The sequence below is a fragment of the Gavia stellata genome, chromosome 1, assembly GCF_030936135.1.
Source record: "Gavia stellata isolate bGavSte3 chromosome 1, bGavSte3.hap2, whole genome shotgun sequence".
Lineage (NCBI taxonomy): Eukaryota > Metazoa > Chordata > Aves > Gaviiformes > Gaviidae > Gavia > Gavia stellata.
Genome location: NC_082594.1, coordinates 25,002,124 through 25,024,990, shown reverse-complemented (window position 1 = coordinate 25,024,990; position 22,867 = coordinate 25,002,124). Strand labels below are relative to the sequence as shown.

General features: G+C 41.8%; 2 protein-coding genes across 2 annotated transcripts in view; one reads left to right on the top strand and one right to left on the bottom strand.

Annotated features, from left to right (window-relative positions):
• Nucleotides 1-2,215: 2,215 nt before the first annotated feature.
• Nucleotides 2,216-15,213, top strand: N4BP2L1 (NEDD4 binding protein 2 like 1). Its single transcript, XM_059820313.1, has 5 exons — nucleotides 2,216-2,337; nucleotides 10,182-10,306; nucleotides 11,092-11,180; nucleotides 12,462-12,538; nucleotides 14,700-15,213. The coding sequence occupies exons 1-5, from the start codon at nucleotides 2,216-2,218 to the stop codon at nucleotides 14,926-14,928; spliced, it is 642 nt and encodes a 213-aa protein (XP_059676296.1). The 3' UTR covers nucleotides 14,929-15,213.
• Nucleotides 15,214-17,288: 2,075 nt separating this feature from the next.
• Nucleotides 17,289-22,867, bottom strand: part of BRCA2 (BRCA2 DNA repair associated) — a 40,109-nt gene continuing 34,530 nt past the window's right edge. Inside the window, exons 21-26 of the mRNA XM_009820558.2 lie at nucleotides 21,640-21,841; nucleotides 21,241-21,407; nucleotides 21,018-21,153; nucleotides 20,111-20,367; nucleotides 19,240-19,392; nucleotides 17,289-17,956 (exon numbers count right to left, since the gene is read on the bottom strand). Coding sequence (XP_009818860.2) covers nucleotides 17,330-17,956; nucleotides 19,240-19,392; nucleotides 20,111-20,367; nucleotides 21,018-21,153; nucleotides 21,241-21,407; nucleotides 21,640-21,841 — 1,542 coding nt within the window. The 3' untranslated portion in view covers nucleotides 17,289-17,329. The remainder of the gene's footprint in view (nucleotides 17,957-19,239; nucleotides 19,393-20,110; nucleotides 20,368-21,017; nucleotides 21,154-21,240; nucleotides 21,408-21,639; nucleotides 21,842-22,867) is intronic.

Genomic DNA, 22,867 nt, shown 5'->3' with positions numbered 1-22,867 from the left:
ATTTATGAGGAAAATCAGGAGTGCTTGCTGAAATGGCAAGTAACAAAGGTGAGACAGGCAATAGAGAATGGAGAGAGGTAAAAGAACAAATTAAAAGGTACTTAATTAACTTTATAATTAAGGAGAAAATTAATTTAATCAGAGCAATCTTCATCAATTATAAGACAAACTGTCACACATAAGGCTGGAAATTTCTTTGTAGTGAGAGGGAGTGACAGAAAAGACAACTATCACCTTGCTTATGGTGAAAAGGGTAAGAAAAGATGAATGAGAAGAGGAGAAGCAAGGAAGCTTAGGTTGTGTACTTGTCGGAAGTAGTATTTCCCACTTCTGCAGCTTCCAGATCTGGAATGTTTATCTATTTATTCATTCATCTCCCCTTTCTCATCTTTCCCTGCACCCTTTTCATTGTGCAGCAGCTGAAGAGCCAGTACCTGACTGCAGTCATGCTGAAGCTCCACCGTGTTCTAAATTGCTGGTGTGTCACCACTCTCCACTCAAACAAATACGGCGTGTATGTGTAAGCAGTTAAAGATGTATGTGTTTCTAAATTAATGTTGTACCATTGGCAAAATTTACTGTCTGCACTTTTTTCATGCATTTCTCATGAACATGTGTGACTTTTTCCTTTTCTTGCTTGGAAATGTGCTGCTCTTCTGCCAGCAGAATGTTATGCAAAATGTAATGGGGAGGAGGAAGGTAATTCATGCTGGCCATAACTGCAGCTTCTGACTTAACCTGAGGTACCAGTGGCAACAGAAAAGTTAGTTTGATTTCAAGAAAATGCGACTCAAGGGTTAATATTGTCTTCCTACTTTTATTTATTGAGCGAGAAATCGGAATGCTTATATTTTCTGTTACAGAATACTGACCTTCCAGAATGCTTAAAATAAAAACAGTTTTCAAAATCTCACCGTATTCTTGCATGGACAAAAAGTGTTTCATCTTTTAGCAGGGTGCTGGCAGTTTAAGTTTACTTTAAGAAAAAATGGTATCTTTGAATTTCAAAGTTTATGTATGTTACTTCGTGTCAGTTTTTTCCCCACCTGATGCATCTAGCGTTGGCATGCCACGTCCCAGGGAGCTAAGCTTTACGGTACGTGAGCACTCTCTTTAGCACTGTTTGCAAACTCTTAAACCTAAAGCTTCAGTGGTGTAGTTCAATGGCGGTGTGTCCCTGTGGCATACCTGGGACTGGCTTCTAACCGAGCCGGGGTTGATGCTGTGTATGGCTCTGAGAAGGAGCGTGTGATACCACTCCAACTATTTCTGGTTTAATTGGAAACTATGATTTCTTTCGCTGGCTTGTGTGGTGATCAAGTTGAAGCAGGTCAGGTTTTCTTCAAGGGAAATAAATCTTGTTAAACTTCTTGTAGTTTCTCATGTGATAGGATGTTTGAAAAAAGTAAAGTTGATGTAGCGAGCGTGATGCACAGGGCCATTCGTGCAGTGCAGGGCACTTATTTAGCTACATCTGCTTGGAATCATTGTCTGCTGTTTTTCTGTTTTGGTTTTAGGGTGTTTTGTTGGTGTGTTTTTTTTTTTTTTTTTTTTTTTTTGGGGGGGCGGGATGTTGACTCCAATAGCTCCATCACTGTCAAACAAGAAAAAAGAAAAAAAAAAGGGGGGGGGGGGGGGAAGCTCAGTCGGTATCTGGGATCCTGTAGATAGCTCCACTCCTCTGAAGTGCTTCGATGATTCCCTTTCTGTAGTTCACAGTACAGATGGGGGCAGCACCGGGGGCTGAATATTTTCAGCACTGGCTTGTGTTCTCCTGTCTTCGAGAATTTGGAGATTAATCTTTGATTTTAAATAACTAAAGGTGACATCTTGGGCTCATGTTCCGGGTAGCGAGCTAGGGCCGCAACTGAGCGGTTTCGCCGTGTGAGCCGCCAACGTCCTTTCTTCCCGGTATGTTTCTCTTTAAGGCAGCTTTCATTTTGGCAGGGGAAAAGTCTCGCAAACTCCGGATCCCAAACCCACCCTCCACTGAGGGACGCGGGCGGCGTCTCGCCCGCTCCCCCGTCCGTGCCCACTGCAAGCCGCAGCGGGCGGCGTGGGGAGGAATCCCCGCGTCCCGCCGCCCCCCCGGGGCCGGGCTCCGGAGCCGCTGCCCCGGGCCCCCACCTCCCTCCCCGCCGCTGCGGGCCGGGCCGGGCCCGGCCGCTCCTGCCCGCCGGGGCCGCGCCCGGCCCGGCCCCTGGGCCGCCGGGGGATGGATGAGCGGCTGCTCCGCGCCCTGGGGGGGCTCAGCCTGCGGCCCCCGCGGCGCCGCTTCGGCGGGAGGCTGGTGCTGCTGAGGGGGCTGCCGGGCGCCGGGAAGAGCACCCTGGCCAGGTAAGGCGGCGGTTCCGGAGCCCTTCGCCTTTCGTGGCGACGCCGGCTCTCCCCTCCTTTGGCTCCGGCCGCTCCCCGCGGCTGCGGCCCGGTCCCCCGGCCCGGGGCAGGGTAGGCGCGCCGGCTGCAGGAGCGGTACAGCGGGGCTCACCCGGCGCGGTGCAGGGGGTAAAGCCGGGCGGGTGCTTGAGGGAGCCCCCCGCCCGCCTGGCCTCCGCTTCCGAGCGGAGAAGGGGAAACGCTTGCTGCAAGTCACTAGAAGGAGCTGGGGCAGCAATTCAGAGCTGGTTTTCCGGCTCAGGAGGGCAGTGGGAGCCTCGCAGGAACCTTGAATAGGCACAGCCGTTTGGAAACCCCCGCTGTCCTCAGAAACAGCTCAAAGCTTTATTGCTCCAGCTACCTGTAACTTCTTCATGGATACACTGCCTTCAGGACTGTATGTTGTTGTTCTGAGTGAGCAGTACCAAAAGAGGTGTTTTCTAGTAAGACGGACTGATCACCCAAGCCAAGGTGGTAGTTGTTGTTGCTGTTGGTGTTGTTGTTTCTTCTCTACAAAGCACCAGACTGGTGCTTTTTTTCACGGTAAAGCACTTCCTCCCTCTGAGAGAACTGACAACAGCTCTGACTTCTGTTTTCGTGATGCCCTGCACTCCCGGTCAGAGCCATACGGCTGTATAAAGCGGGCGGATGAGAGCGTTCCACTCTCCAACAGCTCCAAGACGTATTGAAAATAGGTGGAAAAACCCAGAGGGCAGTGCAGGGAGACTGCTCCGCAGTCAGCGGGACGCAGCGGAGCCGTAGCCTGGTATCACAAAATCTCACGGGGTGGTATCTCACAGCTCCCCGCACCACCCGCTCTCCATCAAAAGAGGAACATTTTCTGTCTTCTCACTCAGGTTCCCGTGCTTGGGTGAGGAACCCGTGCTGGGATCACGGGTTGTCACAGGATGGGCTCTGCTGTGAAAGGTGGCGGCATGAAGCCTGTGATACACAGGGTTCGTCTACACTTTCCTCTTTTCACTACAGTCCTTCCTGTCACACTGTGCCTTCTGCCTCACAGGACTTCTGCAAGACCAAGTTCTTTAATGAACGGCCAAATGCCGTGTTTTCACTGATACCCAAAATACCTGTCTGTCCCTAAAGAGGTTGTGTAAGTGTAGGCCCCTTCTCCTTCAGAGGGGTTTGGGTCTTCTCATAGCACAATAAGAACGTAATGATTTGGGGCCATATTCTCGGGCAGTGCAAATAACTGACTCACCTGGTTTTTTTAGGTCAAAACACAAGATTAATTATTAATGGCAGATTTACAGAATCAGTTGCAAGTATTGTTTTAGTCCCCTGTGAGATGAACGGTTGAGGAACTGATTCTGTTTCTAGCCCCTGTTAATTGTATCGTTGCACTTGGCCATTCAGCAGTACACAGGTCAAAGGGCAGCTGTAAAACTGGCATGTCGTACCTCTCCAGTAACTCTGTCCAGATTATGAAAGGACTGTGCCAAGAAAATTCTGAGATTTGCTATTCCCACATTGTGTACCTTTTGCTGTTGGTAAATGCAATGTGCTAAGCAAAGCGATGTTTGCAGAAAATTACTGCAGCAAAGCTCAGTGCAAGATCCTGCTGGGGGAGGAAGGTGATTATTTATTTGCAAAAGCCCTCAGTAAGCTCATTTTACCCATTCAAATTCATTCTCTCAGTTTTTGTTCACTCACACTATCCCAGCCAAACACTTGCAAGCACCAAAATGCACATGCACAGGTGGTCTGCCCAAATTCAGAGAGGCCGAGGACCTTCAGCTGTCCCTTCCTCACGTTCTCTTCTGGGTTCCTCTTGGTGTGTGGTGACAGGGTGGGTTTTGGTCAGGTCTGCTCTGCTGTCTTACAGCCAGCAGTTTCTATGCTGCTGTCTTTTTGCCTCTGAATTTTGCTTGCTTGGTGCTCCATGATTCTTAGGCAGGGGGGTTTTTACCCATTATTTTCATTTTCCCATTTTGGGTGTCCGTTCAGCTGCAGCCTCTCCCCCTGTTGGAACAAGGGGAAGAAGGAAGGTGCGTACGGGCTGGTGTGACCCGCTGGCCGTCACCCCACTCTCAGAGCACGGGTCTTCCAGTGGCAAGTCATCTGTGCTGGTCCTTAGCTGAGTGATGGCCTTCGGGGGTGTGTAAACAGCACCGTTCCCAGCTTTATTGCTGTTAATGATGTTCTTGGTTGTCAACGTGTGCTGTTGTTTCAGCCTTTGCTCTGTTGTTTCTTCTGGGGCTTTCACACACACCTCCATTCATTCATTCTTCATATCAGCCAGTATTTCTGTTACAACTTGTATATCTCTACAGTGCTCAGAAATGTCACAAACCGTGAATGTTATCACTGGTGACATGGCAACTTGCTGATAACTCCAGCAGAAAGGCCCCTTTTCATTTCATCACACAATCTTAGGAACAACCTCAGATCCGTGACTCATTTCCCTGACCTTTCAGTGTCACCCAGCACAGTTTAGACACAGCTTTGTAAAATTTAGTTACAGCATCTTCGTTAAAATGATTTCCCCATCCGGGTTGCTCCCCCAGCTCAGAGCAGCATGACTTTTGTATAGATCGGTTCAGGTCCGGCTTTTGGTTTCTGGTAAAGACAGTGAGGGATCCACCTGTGATATATTGAATAGCCAAGGCAGAACGAGGAGTTGGTCTGCTCACCACCAATCTCCAAACCTTTCCAGTTCCTTCGCTGTTGAGAATATGCTTCCCTGAACCACATGTTTTAGGTGACCCTAACTGTTTACCATACTGTCCGTCCGTCACCACCAGCAGAAGTGAGTAGGGGAAGAGGGGTGGCTGGGAATTGCATCTCCAATAGCCTCCACCAGGTGTGTGTAACACCCTCCTCCTGAACGCATTCCCCCCGACTTCACAGTACAGATTTCATGATCAGACCTGGGCAACTGCCAAGAAAACAGTTACCTGAGGTGCAGTAGCAGGTACAGCTTCCAAAAATGTCTCAAAAAAAAATCAAATAGGTTGCATACAAGCTCATCCCTGCTTCCCCAACAGACTCTTTATTGCACAGTAGCTGTATTTCCTGGTCTTCTACAATATATTGCAATGATGCGCAACTCATGTAACATGTAACCCTCTGTCTAGCAGTTTTGCTCCAGCACTACACAGGGCATGCAACTTCTCAGCCACTGCCTTTGATTTATGACTTGAAATGAGTTTGTTTTTGCGTGCCCTTACGAAGCACAGAGGGAGCAGTCTTCCAGAACAGGAAGGAAAAAATGCATTGGCACTGAGGAGTCACCGCTTGGTATAAGCCGTACCTTCTCCAGTTCTCTCTGCTGCTTTTGCCCAGTTTCTCCCGGCACCTGCAGCGCTGGGCCAGCCCCGCCGCTGTTTCCAGCACCCTGACCCTGCTGCAGAATTGCAGCTCGGACAGGGTTCATGGACTTTAGCTCCCTGGCTCCTGCTTCCAGGCGGCAACACATTGTAAACATTTACCGTCGTATAAAACAGCTTCAGGAGATTCTCCTGAATGTGTTTATCAAATATGACAAGCAGCCTGTTGCTTTACAAAATACAGCCGCTGCTCTAACCCCCGTGGGTGAGACGCAAAGGTGCGTGCAGGCTCTGCCAACAGCCATCGGCTGGCAGGCTCCCGCCGGGGCAAAGTCCTCAGGGCACTAGGAGTTGTTAAAACACAGCAGGCAACGGATAGTGCTGGGCATATGCTCCAGATCTCACAGTTCTGATTTTCTGCTGAAACGACAGGCTTTCAAATGCCACAGGAACACTTTGTCGTAGGAAGAGTGACCAGAGCAAGGGGTTGTACGTGGTGTCAGCACATACGTGTCCTGATCTCCGTTGCATTGGAAGTAGCTTGGGAATTTGCCAGCTCCAAGACCTGCCTGACATACTGTTCTGCTAGCTTTTAAGCACTGAAAGTGTTCCTTCCGATCTGCTTACTGGGATCAATATAAGAAATTAATTTATTCTCAAATTTTCTGATGGAAAAACATGACAGCCTATGAAATACAGTTATGGGTTTTTTTTATCTCCAGTGATATTGCTAGTGATCATGGAGACTTCTCCCAAGTACTCTAATGCACCCAGCTAGTTGAAATCCTGAATAATTATTTTGTTGTCTATATATACAGTTAAAATCTGAACTGTTTGTTTGAAAGCACTGCAGATGCTCTTTAGAAAAAAGGGGGCTTCAAAAACTGCAAAAAGAGTGGGAACAGATCTTCAGATGAAAAACGTAGAAGATGCTAAACCAACTGAGGCAGTTGTTACAATGCTGCTGTGATCAAACAGAAACACAGCTGTATTTTCAACAGAAAGATTCTCCTTTTTAATCACAGCAGCCATCCTAAACCTGACCAGGTGAGACAGCAGATGAGTGTGCAGCAACACTAGCCAAGACGCCCTGTTGTTCAGAAGCATCCGTGCTACCCGGGCACCAGCTTGGTGTGGGCAGGCAGCGACGCTTCTGCTTCTGCACGGCTTCGTGTTTCCAGGGGCTTTATCAGTTCCCAGGCCCCGCTGGTAGATATATGAAGTTTGCTGCTGTTGTGTCAGAGCTGAAGAGCAGAAGCACCTGAAAGCTTTTTTTCCCCCCAACTGTGTCAGCCGATCTAATGAGATGTAGTACCGGGAGTGGCAATCTGCTTCGCCTTGTGGAAGGGGGAAAAAGGGTTTGGGGAGATTCACTGCAAGCAGAGGAAACATCCCACTTTCTCTTCTTATTTTTTTATCCTTTGTATTTTTTGAAACAGCAGCAAACTTTTCTTTAGCAAGACGTAGAGCATACCATATTTTGTATCTACTGCACAATAGAGAGCTGTAACACTGTGCAATTAAATGTCCCAAGTAGGCAAATTAATACTAAACGTTTGACAGATTCTGGCCATTGCAATGCAGTGCTTCAAGTTCAGTGGAAAATGCAAACACAGCTCATATGTACCCTTTGATCTTGCAGAGTGATTTCGTTTTGCTTTTCCTCCTGAAAATGCTTTACACTTACTGGTCTAACGGTAATGGGTAATTTTCTTTTTACAGCGCTGCTCAAAATTTATTAGTTAATAACACTGGTCACAAGTCCTCCCATTTTGCATAGCTGGTGTATATTTTGCTAAAATATAGGCATTTTTATCACGTACAGTGATTAGGAGCCTGATGCGATTATGTAAAACCTTTCTTCTAAACCAACTTGTGGTCCTGTGTAGATCGTAGAAGGTTTATTTCTCAAGGAACATGCTAAAGAGGTTTGGGTGCCCTTTGAAATTATAAGGGACAGAAGAAACAGAATTTTTGTCAGCTTCATGGGCAATAGGGGATTACAGAAAATGGTCGTAAACTTTAGTGTCAGCTTGGTTGTTTTAGAACGCTTAAAAGATAAAAACAAAATAAGCAGAAGGTAAAACATCTTCTTCTTCTCACTTGGTGTTTTCTTATGTTGCTGTTAGTAGGAGTTTGTTTGGTATGAATATAGCAAATGTGACAGTAATTCATAGTTCCTAGCACATTTTGTGCCATACCTTGAAGCACAAGTTTTATCTACTTTAATTACCAGTGATATGCAGATAGTAGGCAGAGTTTACAGATAATCACATACTATTTAGATTGCTTAAAGGGTTAATAGCAAAGCTCTCGTGCAAGTCTGCATGTATGTGTTAAAAATTTAGTAAGGTATACGCTAAGAAAATACTTCTTTTACAAATTTGCACTGATTGAGAACATTTTTAAAGGAAACATTGAGCAAGAAAAAATAATCTTGAGATCTTTCATTATTATGTACGATTTTATGTGCATATTAGTAGTTAAAGGGACAACATATTTTAGCAGAGTCAGGTTTTTAGAGAAGAGATTACGATGCCGATGGGTAAAGCAGTGGGAAAGGTGAGGTGCTGAATTACAGCGAGAGATGAATATGTCAGTTTATCAGCACAAGAGTAACCAGATAAGCATTAGGTACTCCCATACTTTTCATTATAAGAATTCTTTGCTCAAAAGTAAAGCAAAAATAATTTGACCGTTTGCTAACAGTTTGCAACATGACTTTTGTTAGATCTGTTTGCCCAGCAGTAATTATGTGAATAAAACATCCCTTTGGAGCTAGAAGGTTAATGACATGTCGGTGCTAAATGATACATAACAGTGGCTATAGCCCAGTCCTGGCCAGTCCATCAGCAGTGAGTCTCTGCTCTCTGGGGTGGTTGCTACCACAAAATAATACTAATTAATCAGCAGATGGTAGAAGTTACAGTGGAGGTGGAACAAAAAGTCAGAAGCTGACCTTTATTCAGCTAAATGCAACATGCAATCCTAGTGAAGAATTGCTGCGAGCAGGCAGATTAGGGTAAAATTGGTAAGTAAATGCTGAGGGCAGAGCTAGAGATGACAGAGTTAAGCCTTTTCTGTCTGCGTGTCTGTTTTTTTGCCGATAACCTAGAGGCACCTTTTCCCTTGCTCAATTAGATAAGACATTGAGAAATAGTTGTTTTGCAGCTTATAGGGATGGAAGAGAAGCATTTTATCAGGGAAGCTGAAATGAGTCCCAGGTATTGGAGACCATGTGTGGTGTGAGATAGGAAGGCAGCAACATTCATGTCTGAGAGCCACGAGGTTTCTGGATTGGCCTTAATTTCTTTTCCAGAGACGTTTTAGACCTTAGGGAGACAGAGAGCAGTGAGATGATGCCGTGGGCTCTCCCTGACTTCTTGCAGAGACTCCCTCCTCCCCCAGTACTCTCTAGTGAAACATTGGAACAGGCTGCCCAGGGAGGTGGTAGAGTCACCATCTCTGGAGGTATTCAAGGAGCGTGTGGATGTGGCATTGTGGCATGTAGCTTGATGGACATGGTGCTCTGTGGTGTTGGGTGGGTTGGTTTTTGGTCTGGTGTGGCTTGTTGTTGTGTGGTGGTTGGCTTTTTTTTTTTTTCTTTTTTTTTTTTTTTTTCCCCCCCCCAGGTTGGACTTGATGATCTTACAGGTCTTTTCCAACCGTAGTGATTCTGTGATTCTGTGATTCTGTGATTAAAAAAACCAGACAGTTCTGTTTATGGACACAAATAAGTCTGGATGAAAGCACACAAATGGGAACCCAATTTTGCTTGAAGATTTTTTTTTTTTTTTTTTATGGACCTGTTGCATTTGGGGCTGCCAATCTAGGCAATTCAGATTTGTTTATGAAACATGTTCAAAAGCGGAAAATAAATACAAATGACAGGTCTACAAGAGGAGTGTCAAGTAAAACAGGGACAAGTGAAAAGCAGGAAAAACCATAAAATTGCAACAAGTAATAGGAAATACTGACTAATCACTCAGATATTTGTTTGCGAATTAAAAGAAAGTTCTATTTGCTTTGTAGCAAAAAAAAAAAAGGAACAAGACAAACTGCTGATAATACAGACCATCTTTACAAAATGACAAATCGTTCCTCCTAGTTATCTTCAAAAATCTCTCTGTAGCAAAACTCCCATGATCAAATTGTCTTTTGAGACCAACTTCCATGGGATTAGCAGGTTTGGGGTTTTTTTTGTACTCACAGTCACAAGTTCTCAGATAACTCAGAAAGAAAACTGAATATATTGATATGAATAAAGGCTCATGTTGGCAGTCCATTGTAGATTCCTCTGCTGAATTAAAGAAATCAAGGCCCTGCCTTAAAGCTCCATGCCTTTCCTATGTGTCCATCTACTGATTACATTACTTTCAGATCCTTTAAGCTGGGATTTTTCAAATGAAACACTGTGCATATTTGCAGAGCATTCATATGGCTCTTGATCTCATGTTCTCTATTAAAGGCATGCGTTAGCATATACTAATCCTTCTTTCATCTTTTTTTTTTCCCCAGACAACTGAAACGTGACTATCCCAGTGCTGTAGTTCTTAGTACTGATGACTTTTTTATCGAAAATGGTGTATACATGTTTGAGCCTGACTTCCTAGAGGATGCACACAAATGGAACCAAAAGAGAGGTGACTGAAATCGATCTGAGGTTTTGCAGAATAGTTTCTTTTTTCAGTCTGTCTTTCAACTTAGTCCCCAAAATATCTCAAAGTGGTATCATATGCTGAAGTTCATGGGGTACTGGTTAAAAGAATACATTTACCACTTCTGATTTTATTTCTTCCGACTTACAAGAGATAAATTTATAAATGAAAAAATGTTGGTGATATTGATAGATGTTATTTTAGAAAGTAAACCAGTGACTGTTAGGTAGCACTGCTGAAGCCTGGTAACAGCAGGTGGCATGCAAATACCAGCCCAGCAGCTGCTCACTACAGACAGCTCTATGCACCACATCCGTCAGACTGTAACTTCTTAGATGTTTGTCCTGACTTGGAAGGGGGTGTTACAGGGGGGAGGTTAGTGATAGCCAGGAGGAAAACTTGAAAACCTAATAAGAAGTTTGAGAATGAAACAACTTAGGTCTCTACTTCAGAGAGCAAAATGCTTTTGTGGCTGTGCTTGGAACTCATTTCTAGCAGTGGAAAACACTTGAGTTCATATAACAGGAATATTTTTCAAATAACATTTTTAGCTGTTGTAAAAACCTAGTGCTGTGATAACGGTAAGCATGTTCTATGAGAGCTTCCCATCTTACTACTGGGCCCAGCCACCGGCTGCATCACCTCCTCCAGGAGAGCACCTGCTGGGCACTGACCTCTGCTCGCGTTGGGGTGGTAGCTACAAACCCAAGTCTGGCTTGGTCTGTTATTATTTAATACATTTTTGCTTTACTTAATGTGTTATATTACAGCACACAAGGCAATGAAGAATCGGAAAAGCCCGGTTATTATTGATAATACCAACATCCATGCTTGGGAAATGAAGCCGTATGTGATGATGGTAGGGAAAGGTCTGATTTACTGCTTTTATATGCTCAGCTATGACATTTAAGAGGTGATCTGACTAAAACAGTTCTTAACATAGCTAAAAATAATTACTTCAGTTTTCCCTTAGTCCTCTACTTATAGTTAATGATTGATACTATGAAGAAGTAGGGGAAGAGGTGCCAGTGTAGTTGTTTTATCTAGTCAGATAAACAAACACCTCAGTGAAGGCAAAATTACTTGAAAAGATTAACCATCTTTGACGTTGCCCTGTTCCTTCTTGACAATCAGGATGTCATCCCCTTCCCCAGTAGTGACATGAATTGAACACTTCCCAAACTGTTTGTTGACAAATATATAAAGATATGACTTACTTACAATTTTAGTTTATGACTTGTGAAAAATACATCATAAAAAGTCTTCAAAGATGCATTGGTATCTCTTGTCAGGAGTTCTGGCAGAGTACAGTTTCATAACGTGGCCTGTCTGCTAACATTACATTCATGCTTGTGCACAGTTACAAGTTCTTGGGTTATGGTCTTGCCAGTTAAGAAATTTGGGTCTAAGTATTGCTTGTATGGGAGTACAAAAGAGGCAAGAATTAATAGTGGTGCTGGAAAGCCTGGACATGCCACTCCAGTAGCGGAAGTTGTGCATGCTTGTGGGTGACTAGGAAGCAAATGAAAGAGCACAGGCAGAGGTGGGCAAGGTGTAAAAAGGTCAACAGATTTCCCTGCCTCCTTTTCCCCAAATCAAAACCCAGACGCAATCAATAACTGTATTGAAAATATATACATATACACATATATGTATATTTTTGTGTGTATGTGTACACGCACGTGCGCACACACACACCCCCCCCCATGCAAAAATACGTTGCTTTACCTTAAAAAAAATTGAGGCTTGTAGGCTCAGTGGCTGGAAATAGTATGACTGTTAGATGTTGACCTCGCACTTGGAGAAGGTCCAGATTGGCGTGGCCAACCTGTGGCTTTTGAGCTGTCTGTGACTTCCAGCAGGTTCAAGTGCCAGGATGCCGTCACCATGGGGGATGGGGACTGGGGGAAATGTGGAGGCAAGTTTTGCTGGGAGACCCAAATTCTTTGATGTAGAAGGAAATGAACTAGCTGGGACTCAGACCAGCACCTTCATAGGGGGGGTCTTGGTTACCTTCCTCTTTCTGGCTCCTGGTACATGTGATACATCTCTTAATCAGATGAAATCTCAGGGGGTCTGGAAGATTGGCTACTCCGGAGCTCGGCAGCCATACATCTAAAACTTCTGTGTACTTCTTCAGGCACGTGAAAATAGATATGAAGTTATATTCCAAGAACCAGATACACCCTGGAAGTTCAATGTTCAAGAACTGACAAGGTACGTGTTTTTCTCTTTGATACAGCAGACAGCTGCTCATTTTATTGATGTGCTCTGAGAAAGGTCAGAACTCTTCCTCTTCATATATTGTAAGAAGTAACCTAGCAAGTGACAACAGAAGGATAGTTGTGGAAAATTTCTATTACTCGGTACCTGATCTGCAGTGAATTCAGCCCTGAAAGAGCCTGACCATGCTGAAGTGAGTCAGGCAGTAGAAAAAGCAACACCCCCCCGCCCCACTGAAGCATGTATTGCTGCTGCAAGCTTCTTGTAGCAGGAACCCTGATTTTCATTCTGTATTTTGAGCAGCACTGTCTCTATTTGGGCACAAAATGTGTCTAAGCACTACAGAAAATGTTCAGACATCTGTTCTGAAAAAATCTAACTGGAACAAATATTGTCTTGCAATGGTGGGTTGCTACATTAAGTGTGGTCAAGAAATGGGGTTCTACAGGATTTTTGTGAAGATCTGAATGCACACATATAGAAGGGATACAGTGAACTTATCAACTCTGCATAATGGGGTAGGATATAGAGGCAGCCAAATATGGCTCTAAGTATGTTAGTTTGGCTAGTGGCTGCAGGGTTAATGGCTGTATCACTAAAAATAATTCAGGCAGGCTAATTTCCTAGCCTTTAACCAACCTGATGAAGTACGTTACAGTGACTAGTGCACTCCCATCGACTAGATCCAGAAGCTAACACGTGCTAACTTATTTGTGATTGCAAGAAAACAGGGCATGGCTACTTCGTTCCGACTGATTTATTTGTTTTGTACCAGTTAAGAACTCCAGTCAAAAATCAGCACTGCTCCTTTTTGCACGTGACAGAGACAAATGGCAGAGGGCCACGGCCGAGAGCGCTCGCTGCTCCAGGGTGAGGCAGAACATGGCAGATGGCAGCCGATGGCTTAGGGCTGAAGGCCGGTGAGGACACCGACAGCCTTAGCAGTCAACTGCACATGTCAGCTCTTGCTTCACCAGCACCAGCTGGGAGCCATTAGTAGGGCATCACTGCAGAGGCAGATTTTACTAGTAATCATTCATTATAGGCTGAGCTACTTGGTAACTTGTATTTTGTTTTATTAATCATTTGAAACAAGTTGGCTTTTTCCAGTAGCACTGTAAAGCTAATTCAAATACACTCAGTTTGAAGCAGCTCTTTGGGGAATGATTCAGGGACAGCTGAAGGTTGCTTCCACTCTGGTTCCACGTTGTGTCTTTACCAGCAATATGGCTTGCGCCGGTTGCTGGTCCCGGGGCAGGCTGCACACCTGTAGAGCACTGGCTGCTGGAGGACCTTGTGCCCGCTTCACAAGTGGGATGCTGCAGCTGGCAATCTGCTGCCTTCCTGTCACCTGAATTCCACCAGGGAAAAAACAAGTTGAGCAATGCAGGATTTGCACACCACAAGGCTTTGAAAATATGGATGCAGGACAAACTTGGATTCTAAATGATGAATTGTGCCTAATAGAGCTAAATGGCAAAACCAAAGATACTCAAGAGTTTGCAAACTCACAGACAAGCAGAAATCCCTGGTGGTCTTTGGAAAACCAATTCCCACTAATGTGTCAAGAGACTGCAGCCGTTTCTGGTCTATCCAGAAAGCCCTGCATGTTTGAGCATCCTGTTCCCCTTTCTCTCAGACTCATCATCATTTACAAATCTGCCCTTGAGTGTGAGCCACATCAGGTATGATTTTTTCCCCAGTTGCGCTCAGACAAAGCAACAACAGGTTTTTGACCTCTATACTTGTCGATTATGAGTCAGTGTCTGGGCTAGCTACAGCCCTTGTCTGTTTTTCTCCAGATTTATAAAAGCTTACCCTGAGGCTAACAAGTCATTAGCACTAAAACCCATATAAAATAATACACAGGTCTTCTATGTAGCTCTTTCTTACCTGGCCTACATTTCAAAGCATTTGTCCAACTTCTTATGTCCTGGCTGCCCACAAAAATATTTGCATTACATCTTTCAGCAGTCACAAAAATATTTTTAAGTAGGTGGAAGTGAAGAACAATTTGGCAGAAAAGGGCTGGAAGTAGATCAGTGGGGACATGAACCATTACCCTGAACATATCAGGAACCTTAGCAAGCTTAAGATAACCTCTAATACATGGGCAGTTAAATACTTGTATTTTCTGTTAATGTTGATTCTACAGAAGAAATATTCATCGTGTCCCTCGACAAAAGATACAGCAGATGAAAGAAGAATATGAGCACAATGTTACCTTCCACAGTGTTCTTCAGTCTGAAAAACCAAGCAGAAACGAGAGAAGCTCCAGTGGACCAAATGCAGCTTACAGCATGGGTGCACATTCCAACCCCCCTCCAGCCTTCTCAAACAGAAGACCTCACATGGCACGTACAAACAACATGCCATTTAACTGAGCAGGTGGATTCCTCAGTGTATTTTAATTATCAGGGTATAAAAGCCTCTAGTTTTACATTTTTTTTCTAAACTGTTTTATTCTTGTATTTTTCTACTACATTTCTAAATTACTTTTATTTCTTACAAGTCTTTAAATGTCACTGGATGATGATCTCACAGCTCTACATGACCCAAGAGCACTATCCTCACTACAAACTGTATTCCCTCTCATCCCTCTTCCTCCACAAAAATCCATTCAAGCTTATGGTGAAATTTACTGGCTGTGCCACACACTTTTTGGTGGTTTTTTTTCTGCATTGTGCTCTGTTACTAATATATAACAATAAATATTACTAAATTCTTTCTTTCTTTCTTACAGGCCATGTGACCGATTGTAATTTCTTGCCATTTTCATACTTTATATCTGGCTGTATAACCTTTTTTATCTTCCCATTCCACCTTGCCTAGAGCATTACTGCTAGCTTTAAGAGGGGCAAAATGAATGGTGGAAAAGGTAGCTCTAACAGCTTGTAGCAAGATTCAGTGCTGTTCCCTATCTACACCTCCGCTGTCTGGATTCATGCTGGTCTTACCTCAGCTCTATCACAGCCAAACAGCTTCACCAGCTTGGAGATGAAATTCTTTAACAAACGAAACTGAGCCCTTTATCTTGCCAAGACATAGGAATTCAGCTGATCCTGAGACGAGTCCATATTGGAGGCTCCTAAAAGGAAACACTGATGTTAGGCTAGTGCTTGTTAACTTCTAAGTAGGAACAGGGCTATAGGAGGAACTCTGAGTAGCTGAAGCACAAGGCTACCAAATACTCAAACTAACTCAGAAGTACAAAATAATGACTTAAGAAAGGAGAAAAAAAAAAAAGTTCTTGTAAGGGGAGAAATCAACTCCTTCCACCATTAAGTGCCGAGAGGCCACTGACTGATGGATGAGTGAGAAAAGAAGCTATGCTACAGTAGTTTTATCCATATTGTTGATTTCCGCTGATTATGTCCTTATCAAGAAGCCTCATCAAACATTTTTAAAACTCAGCATTTGTGATGGCAGTTTTTTTTTAAGTAGGTGGGGATTATTAGGCAGTGCTTATAGAACAGGGCAGCAGTGAGTTATTTTGCAGTAGGAAATGAAGACAGCTTACATTGGACATTAAAAAATATGGGTACAGCTGCTATTCATCTAGCAATTTAGCAGACAGAGAAGTGCAAGAGGTATAAAGACAGACACTGTTTCTGGGCAAAAGCCAAACTGTCTTCAGGCCACAGTAGAGGTATGAGATGAATTGCATTTTCTCCTCAAGCTTCATTTAAAGCAGCAGTATCATCATTGTAAATAATTGTGAACTTGGGGGCCTAGGGAACCTAGCTCTGCAGTATTGCATGAAGGATTACAGAACTATCAGCAAGCTTGTGTCAGCCCAGTACAGTTCTCCAGTCCTGCTACAACATCCAACTTGATGACAGGAGTCACCCCCAGCTCAGCACTTCAGCCAAGTGAATGGCACAGGGCCCCTGAAAGGTTGCCAGGTGGGAGCTGGTGGTCTCGGTTCTGAAACATTCTCCCTCCTTTGACCCATGCCTGGTGGGAAGCTGCAGGGCAAGAGAGGCAGTCTGACAACAAATGAACTAAAATGTGGAGTTGGCAGCTTGTCTAGTAGGACTTCTTCCCTCTCCAGTGGAGAAACTCAAATTCTGAGAAGCTTCACCTGTTGAAATTACTGAGAATAAAGTAATGAATTCAAGTACTAACCCACTCCCAGCAGAAAGATCTCAAGATGAAATCAAAGATCTGATTATCTTTCATCTTGCTGTGGCTTCAACTGCTTCTTTAAGGAGGAGTAGCTCAGAAACACTGACCAAGGATCTACCATTAATACCATTGTATGGCATTTTGCTATGAATCAAAATTTATCATAGCTGTTGTCTAAACCTCTTTTAGCGCTACATGGAAAATTTGAGGGGAAAAGTACAAGAACTATGGCAGAATTAAAAAGCAGTATTTCAGAATTGAAGTGTTATGTTTGGTAACAATAAACTCAAGAGAATTTTTTATTTTGCCCTGTGCTACTTCAAATGCCAAACAAATGTTCTAATACTACAGAGGGTAATAAAACTGATTGCTTTAGACTGAAACAAAGATCCTGCTGTAATTTAAGAATACATCGGAATCAAAGCAATGGCTTACGTCATCAAACCTTCAGCTACACTGATGCTACTGTACGATACATGTTTGTGTGAGAAATGTATAATTACTCAACTCCAAGTTATTTTGCAGATGAAATGTCATTTGATGAGTCTTTTTGTAATATAGCTTTATTAAATACAATCAGGATTTAATGTACAAAGTGTAAAAATAATTTGAATTTGAAATATATACAATACTGTACACGTGCATTTAGTAGCATTTTCAGGGTTTTTGTCTTTGTAGCATTTTGCAGGCTGGTAACAAGTCCTCAGGTTCCTTTGTGTCCTTCTGAAGAGCCTCAGGTACCTCAGAACTGCTATTTGATGAGTTATTTGCTTCCCCAGTAGACCTGGTACTATTTTTGGGTGAAAGATCATCAGATAAATTAGTAGCTATTGTATTGCTGGTTTTGTTTACATAATCAATCTTCTTCTCTTCCGATAAATTATTCATGAGTGCTTGTGTATTAATCATTGCAAGTTCTTCATCAGCAACCAGGTCATTCTCAGGAAGATGGACAGTTTCTCTCGATTTTCTACCGGGGGTGACATGACCAATACTCTGATTTGTTTCTTTTGATGACGTGCTACGCTGTAAACCCAAACTCCGTGGAGGCTGAAATGCTTTTTTTAAAGATGGAGAAATGATTGAACAGATTGGTGTCAGTGGTGGAGGGGCAGGTATACAACTAAGGAAGTCCATCGCTTTTCTCTTTTTGCTGTTTTTGGGATGATCTTCATTAATAGTAGCAGATGAAGGCGTTTTTGCTGACCCTTGTGCGACAAGTTTCATATTCGGTGTGCTAGTTGCCAAAGGGCTTGGATGCTTTATTTCAATTTTAGAAGAGATCTAGTTAAAGAGAAATAAGTTTTATGTTGAATAGAATATCCTTTTTCATTAGCTTCCTCAATTATGTCCACAAAACGGGGGAAAAAAACTGATACAAAAATGCTATGTCATCATTCATGGCCAATTTAACTTTAGTTTGATACCTTCTGATGGTGACTAATATTATTCTTTCAAGTATTGATGCTTGACAAACCACTGTTCACATGTACATTAAGACAGCACATTTACATTCTGTTTCTGAGATCTAAGTTAAATGTATAGGAATTTTTCTGTGCCAGATGGTAAGAAATCAAAGCACTCATAAAAAGGAGTTAAGTCTTCTACTGCATTGGATATGTCCTCAACAGGTTGTTAAATAGAGAAAAACAAGGAAAAAAATTGGAAGAAAAAAGGAGTAGAATATAGACCAAAAAACTTGAAGATAACCATACACACAAGATAGATGTTACACAGCAAATCATTCAAACACATGTTGTTTCAACTTGGTTAATATATTTAATAAACGGATATAAACTAAACCTTCAGAATTAAATGTTAGCACTCTCTCTGAAATGGAAAAAGATGCCTTATAAGCTTAAATTTAGTCCCCAGGAACTGATCTCACATCAGGATGTTCCCAACCTCCCTCGCAACTAATGGCAGGAAAAATTTTTGTTCTGACTGCGCTCAGTACTCCACATCAGGAACAACTTGCCACCAGCAGCCTTCACGGGAAACTTCAGTACTATTTAAGTCAATTTTTGTCAAGACTGCTATAAAATGTAAACATTTACTAGGTGATACCTCTTCCCTTTTAAATCCTGGAAATAGTGAACAATATCTAGGAAAAAAAGACCAGGAGGTAAATTCTCTAAGCAAGGGCAGGAACTGCAGAATGCTGTGGAAGACAAATTTATAGATCAAGATTTTTCCTTCCAGTGACATCCATGTCAGATGATCTTCACAATGGGACCAAGGAAGCAACAGATCATCTATAAGGAAAGGATGATTCATTTTACACGTAAAGAATTCAGAATATTTAAAGTATGCTGTGAAAACACAGGCCATAAGGGGAGGTTTTCACGTACTGCTTGGAGGGAGAATAGTCTCACAGTTCCTCCTGGGGAATAATCCTAAACCCACACACATAGAAAGCTTCTAATCATCTTGCATTGCCCTGAAGAGAACTTACAGAATGGACTGAGAAATGAGACCATTCACCACAGCTATCAGTATAAAACATGCTTACATCCTTACTGTATGTACTGTAAGTATAAACACAATATTAATTACCAGAAGCTTACCAAACCTTTATCCTCTGCATAAAGACCTGAGTTGCAGGAAGGGGAGAGGCTTTCCAAGCCACATCTTTTAGTTAAACTGGGTAGAAGTGAGAGATTTCTTTGTAGCAAATTCATCAATTTACTTTCGGCATCAGAGCAAAAGGAGGCCACATTCTATAAAGAAGAACAGATTACAAGGCAGAATAGTTGTTTTTCAAATTTTTTAAGTACTATATGCTCAAAAAGTATTTAGGACTTTGTTTTCTCATCATAATCCCACTAGAAGTATATTTTATATCAAACCAACAACTTAGAAGACTGCTGCACTTTCCGTGGAGGGAAATATCATACCTTCCTTTTACTGTTAACAAGAAAAAAATTCTTTTGCATTTAAACTTATTTTTTCAGTAAGAAGTGAGAATGCATGACCAAGACATGCTATTTAGCACAGCTAGAAAATTGAAATAATGACTAAATAAATCAACAATGCGATATTGAATATGTTCAGCTGAGCAAGACAGTAAATTTCGAATTTTAAAAGGCAAGAGCCAAACTGTCCATGACAGATTCCCTGTTGAGGGTACAGTATTTTTTGCTAGCCAGAGAAGATTCTGTGGCACATCCTAAAGACAGTGTTAGTTCAACTGAATTAAAAAAACCCCCAAACAACAAAAAACCCAAACAAACCAAAAGACATTCAATAGGTGATATGGAAAGTCCTCCAGGAAAAGTGCATTAACACCTTACTCCATCTCCCAGAAAATACCCTTAAATTCAACATTACATGTGTTACTTGTCTTAAAGATTTATTAGTACTAACGGACTTTTTGGTGAAGAATGTAACAAAGCAGTAACTAAAATTAATCTTTAAACTAAGAATCTATAGATTTACCTCTACCGTACTTTTCAGTTTATTAACCTTCTCTTGAAGATAGTTTTCCTTTGGGCTGGCTGAGAATACAGAAAGATCTCCAGCCAACAGCACAGGAATTTCTGATCTGAATTCAGACTGCCACTGAAGGTTGCTTGCAGAAATGAACGAACCACGGACAACTATATCTTCAATAGCAAAGTGTCTAAGATCTGTCCAGATCTTTACTGCCACCAAATTATAGCTTTCATCAGATAAGTACACCATAGTAGTGAAACCTAAAAGCAAGAAAAAAGTCTGAATTAAACCTTAAACCTTTAAGTAAAGGTTGATTACAACAATTTGTATCTATATAAAAAGTCACACACATCTTGAAAGTGAATTGAGAAATATAACATGGCAGCTTATCTGCATGGTAACAGATGTTTTGACGCTTCATTCATATTCTACACTATCTCCCTACAGATTACAGAAAACAACTCGAAACCTGTGTTCCAGTGCTTAAAAAATAATACTCCTATGGTGCTTTTCCTTTTTATTCACCAGATTATTCACCGGTCCCATGAGCTCCAGTGCCTGGGTTCTACTCATTCCATGACACTGTACACAAAAGGGGGAGCTCACATATATGCATGATGCTACTTCTGCACATGCTGAACACAGATGTGAGAATTTACATCCATCATTTATGGAAACAACAAAAGAAAAGCTTCTCTCGAGCTTAGATCCTCCCTTACTAAATTCTTCCCAAGCTAATAAGTGAAGACAGTTTTTCTTTAGGAAAACAGAATTATCTGCCAGCATATCACAGGGCTATATTAGGAGGTTTTCACAGGCCTAAGAAACACCACCAAGATAATTTTGACTTTTAAAATAAAAAATTTAGTGCTTATTCAATGGGAGGACATGAATGTGGTCCACAACATACCTGTTCTGCTAACAGAAACTACAACTCCAACTAAATCAACTTCAGCACATGGTGGCTGAAAAGAAGGATCCAACAAACTGGTGAATTTTAGAGCTTTTCTTGGAAAGAAAATCTGTACCAGCATCTCCTGTGATACCTGAACAAACACAGAATTTTTAAGTTTTTACTTATATAGACTATGATATGTTTTAATGATATATCTTTATGCAGTTAAAGCACTTACTGATAATTGCAGATACTGAGTTTTCTTTGTTGCTGTTAATTGTATGTTAGTTGAGTCTGATCTTCCTTTGGACTGTGATGTTGACAGCTGGTAGATTCTGTACCGACTGCCTTCCTTTAACAGCGAACAAACATCTAGCAGTGGACGCCAGATACTCAGTATCACTCCTAACAATATCAGATTAAGATATATTAGCTGTACAATACTAATTTGAAGGCTTTTAAACAATATAAATCCACAACACTCCCTCCCATCCAAAAGCCCTAAACCAAAAACCAAATAAAACTGGAAATATTAACATGCAAGCTAGAATACTGTTGGGAAACTCTTCAAATCTACCTGCTATGTTGGCCAGCTATCATGTTTAGATAAGTTATTTATAATTTTCCAAGTACTAACCTTTATGTTTTTCTTGCTTTCTGTAGTCTACCACACATAATTTCCATACAGTAGACACATCTCTTTTGGAACAACCATTTTCTTCCTGTTCTGCTGACTCTAAAGCCTTCTTGAATTCTTCTTGTATCTGAGTTTTCTTTTTATCATTCATCATCTGCCTGTGAGCATTCAAAGCTTTTAATTGGTCTTCACTGAGATATCCCTGTAATCAAGAGAAAATGTATTCAATATCTTTTTTTGTTAATTAAAAAAATCCCATCAAGATTTTTAGATAGCCTGTTTCTTAAGTGTTTGTCTATTACAAACAATTTATTGTTCAACTCATATACTACTAGGACTTGAAATGATGTATGTTAACACAATGGGAGTCACCAGTCTTGACTGGGACTCAGCTAGTGCTCTGTTGTCTAAGTATTACATTACACACTATTCTTACGTGATAATTAGTGAGAAGCCTGCTTAGGAATGCATAACTAAGGTGAATATTTAATATAACAGGCATGCTTGCCTGTTCTGTAAGAAAGAAGAAATATTAGGAAAAAATTCTGTAAGAAGAAAAGAAGAGTTGCACCTCTCAGCAGGCTGCTATCTCTGAGCAGACACAGTGATTTACACCAAAATGCATCAGGACCGTTACCTTTCTGACCTAGCCTTCAAGATCCAGATGCACCACAGATATGCATAACATTTTATCAAATAAAGTCACAGATTGTATGGCTGTATGACAGTCAAGGACCCTGACTTGCAAAAGGCAAGGTATGCATTAAATTTTTAACAACTGGCAGGGACTAATCACCTGCATCTTATTAATAAAGGCATAAACACTAAAAAATTGTGATTGAACTGGAACAAGGAGTGAGGAGAGCAACGACAATATAATCATTCAAATGCTTCAGTGAACAGCATGCAATAAGTGTGTGAAACTCAAGACTTACGAGATGCATTTAGTTTTCATATATGCAAGACAAAACAAAGTAATAAAATTACAAGTAACATTAAATTTTAATTGTGCTATATGCTAGATTTTTGTATCAAGAGAAAATAACTTATTCTGTTTTGCAATCCAAGGTATTATTTATCTATTTTAACAAGGCTTCATGAAAATATTTTCAAAACTTTTAATCTTAATTTACTCAGCAATAAGCATGCTGTAGAAAATCTCAAAAGGTGGCAAAAATAAATAGTAATTTAACAGTTGATTTTGGCAGGAGCTACTAAATTGTAAATT

Coding starts and splice junctions, on each gene's coding strand:
- N4BP2L1 (XM_059820313.1), top strand. CDS start 2,216: ATGGATGAGCGGCTGCTCCGCGCCCTGGGGGGGCTCAGCCTGCGGCCC. Junction 2,338..10,181: donor GGGAAGAGCACCCTGGCCAG/GTAAGGCGGCGG, acceptor TTTTTTCCCCAG/ACAACTGAAACGTGACTATC. Junction 10,307..11,091: donor CAAATGGAACCAAAAGAGAG/GTGACTGAAATC, acceptor GTTATATTACAG/CACACAAGGCAATGAAGAAT.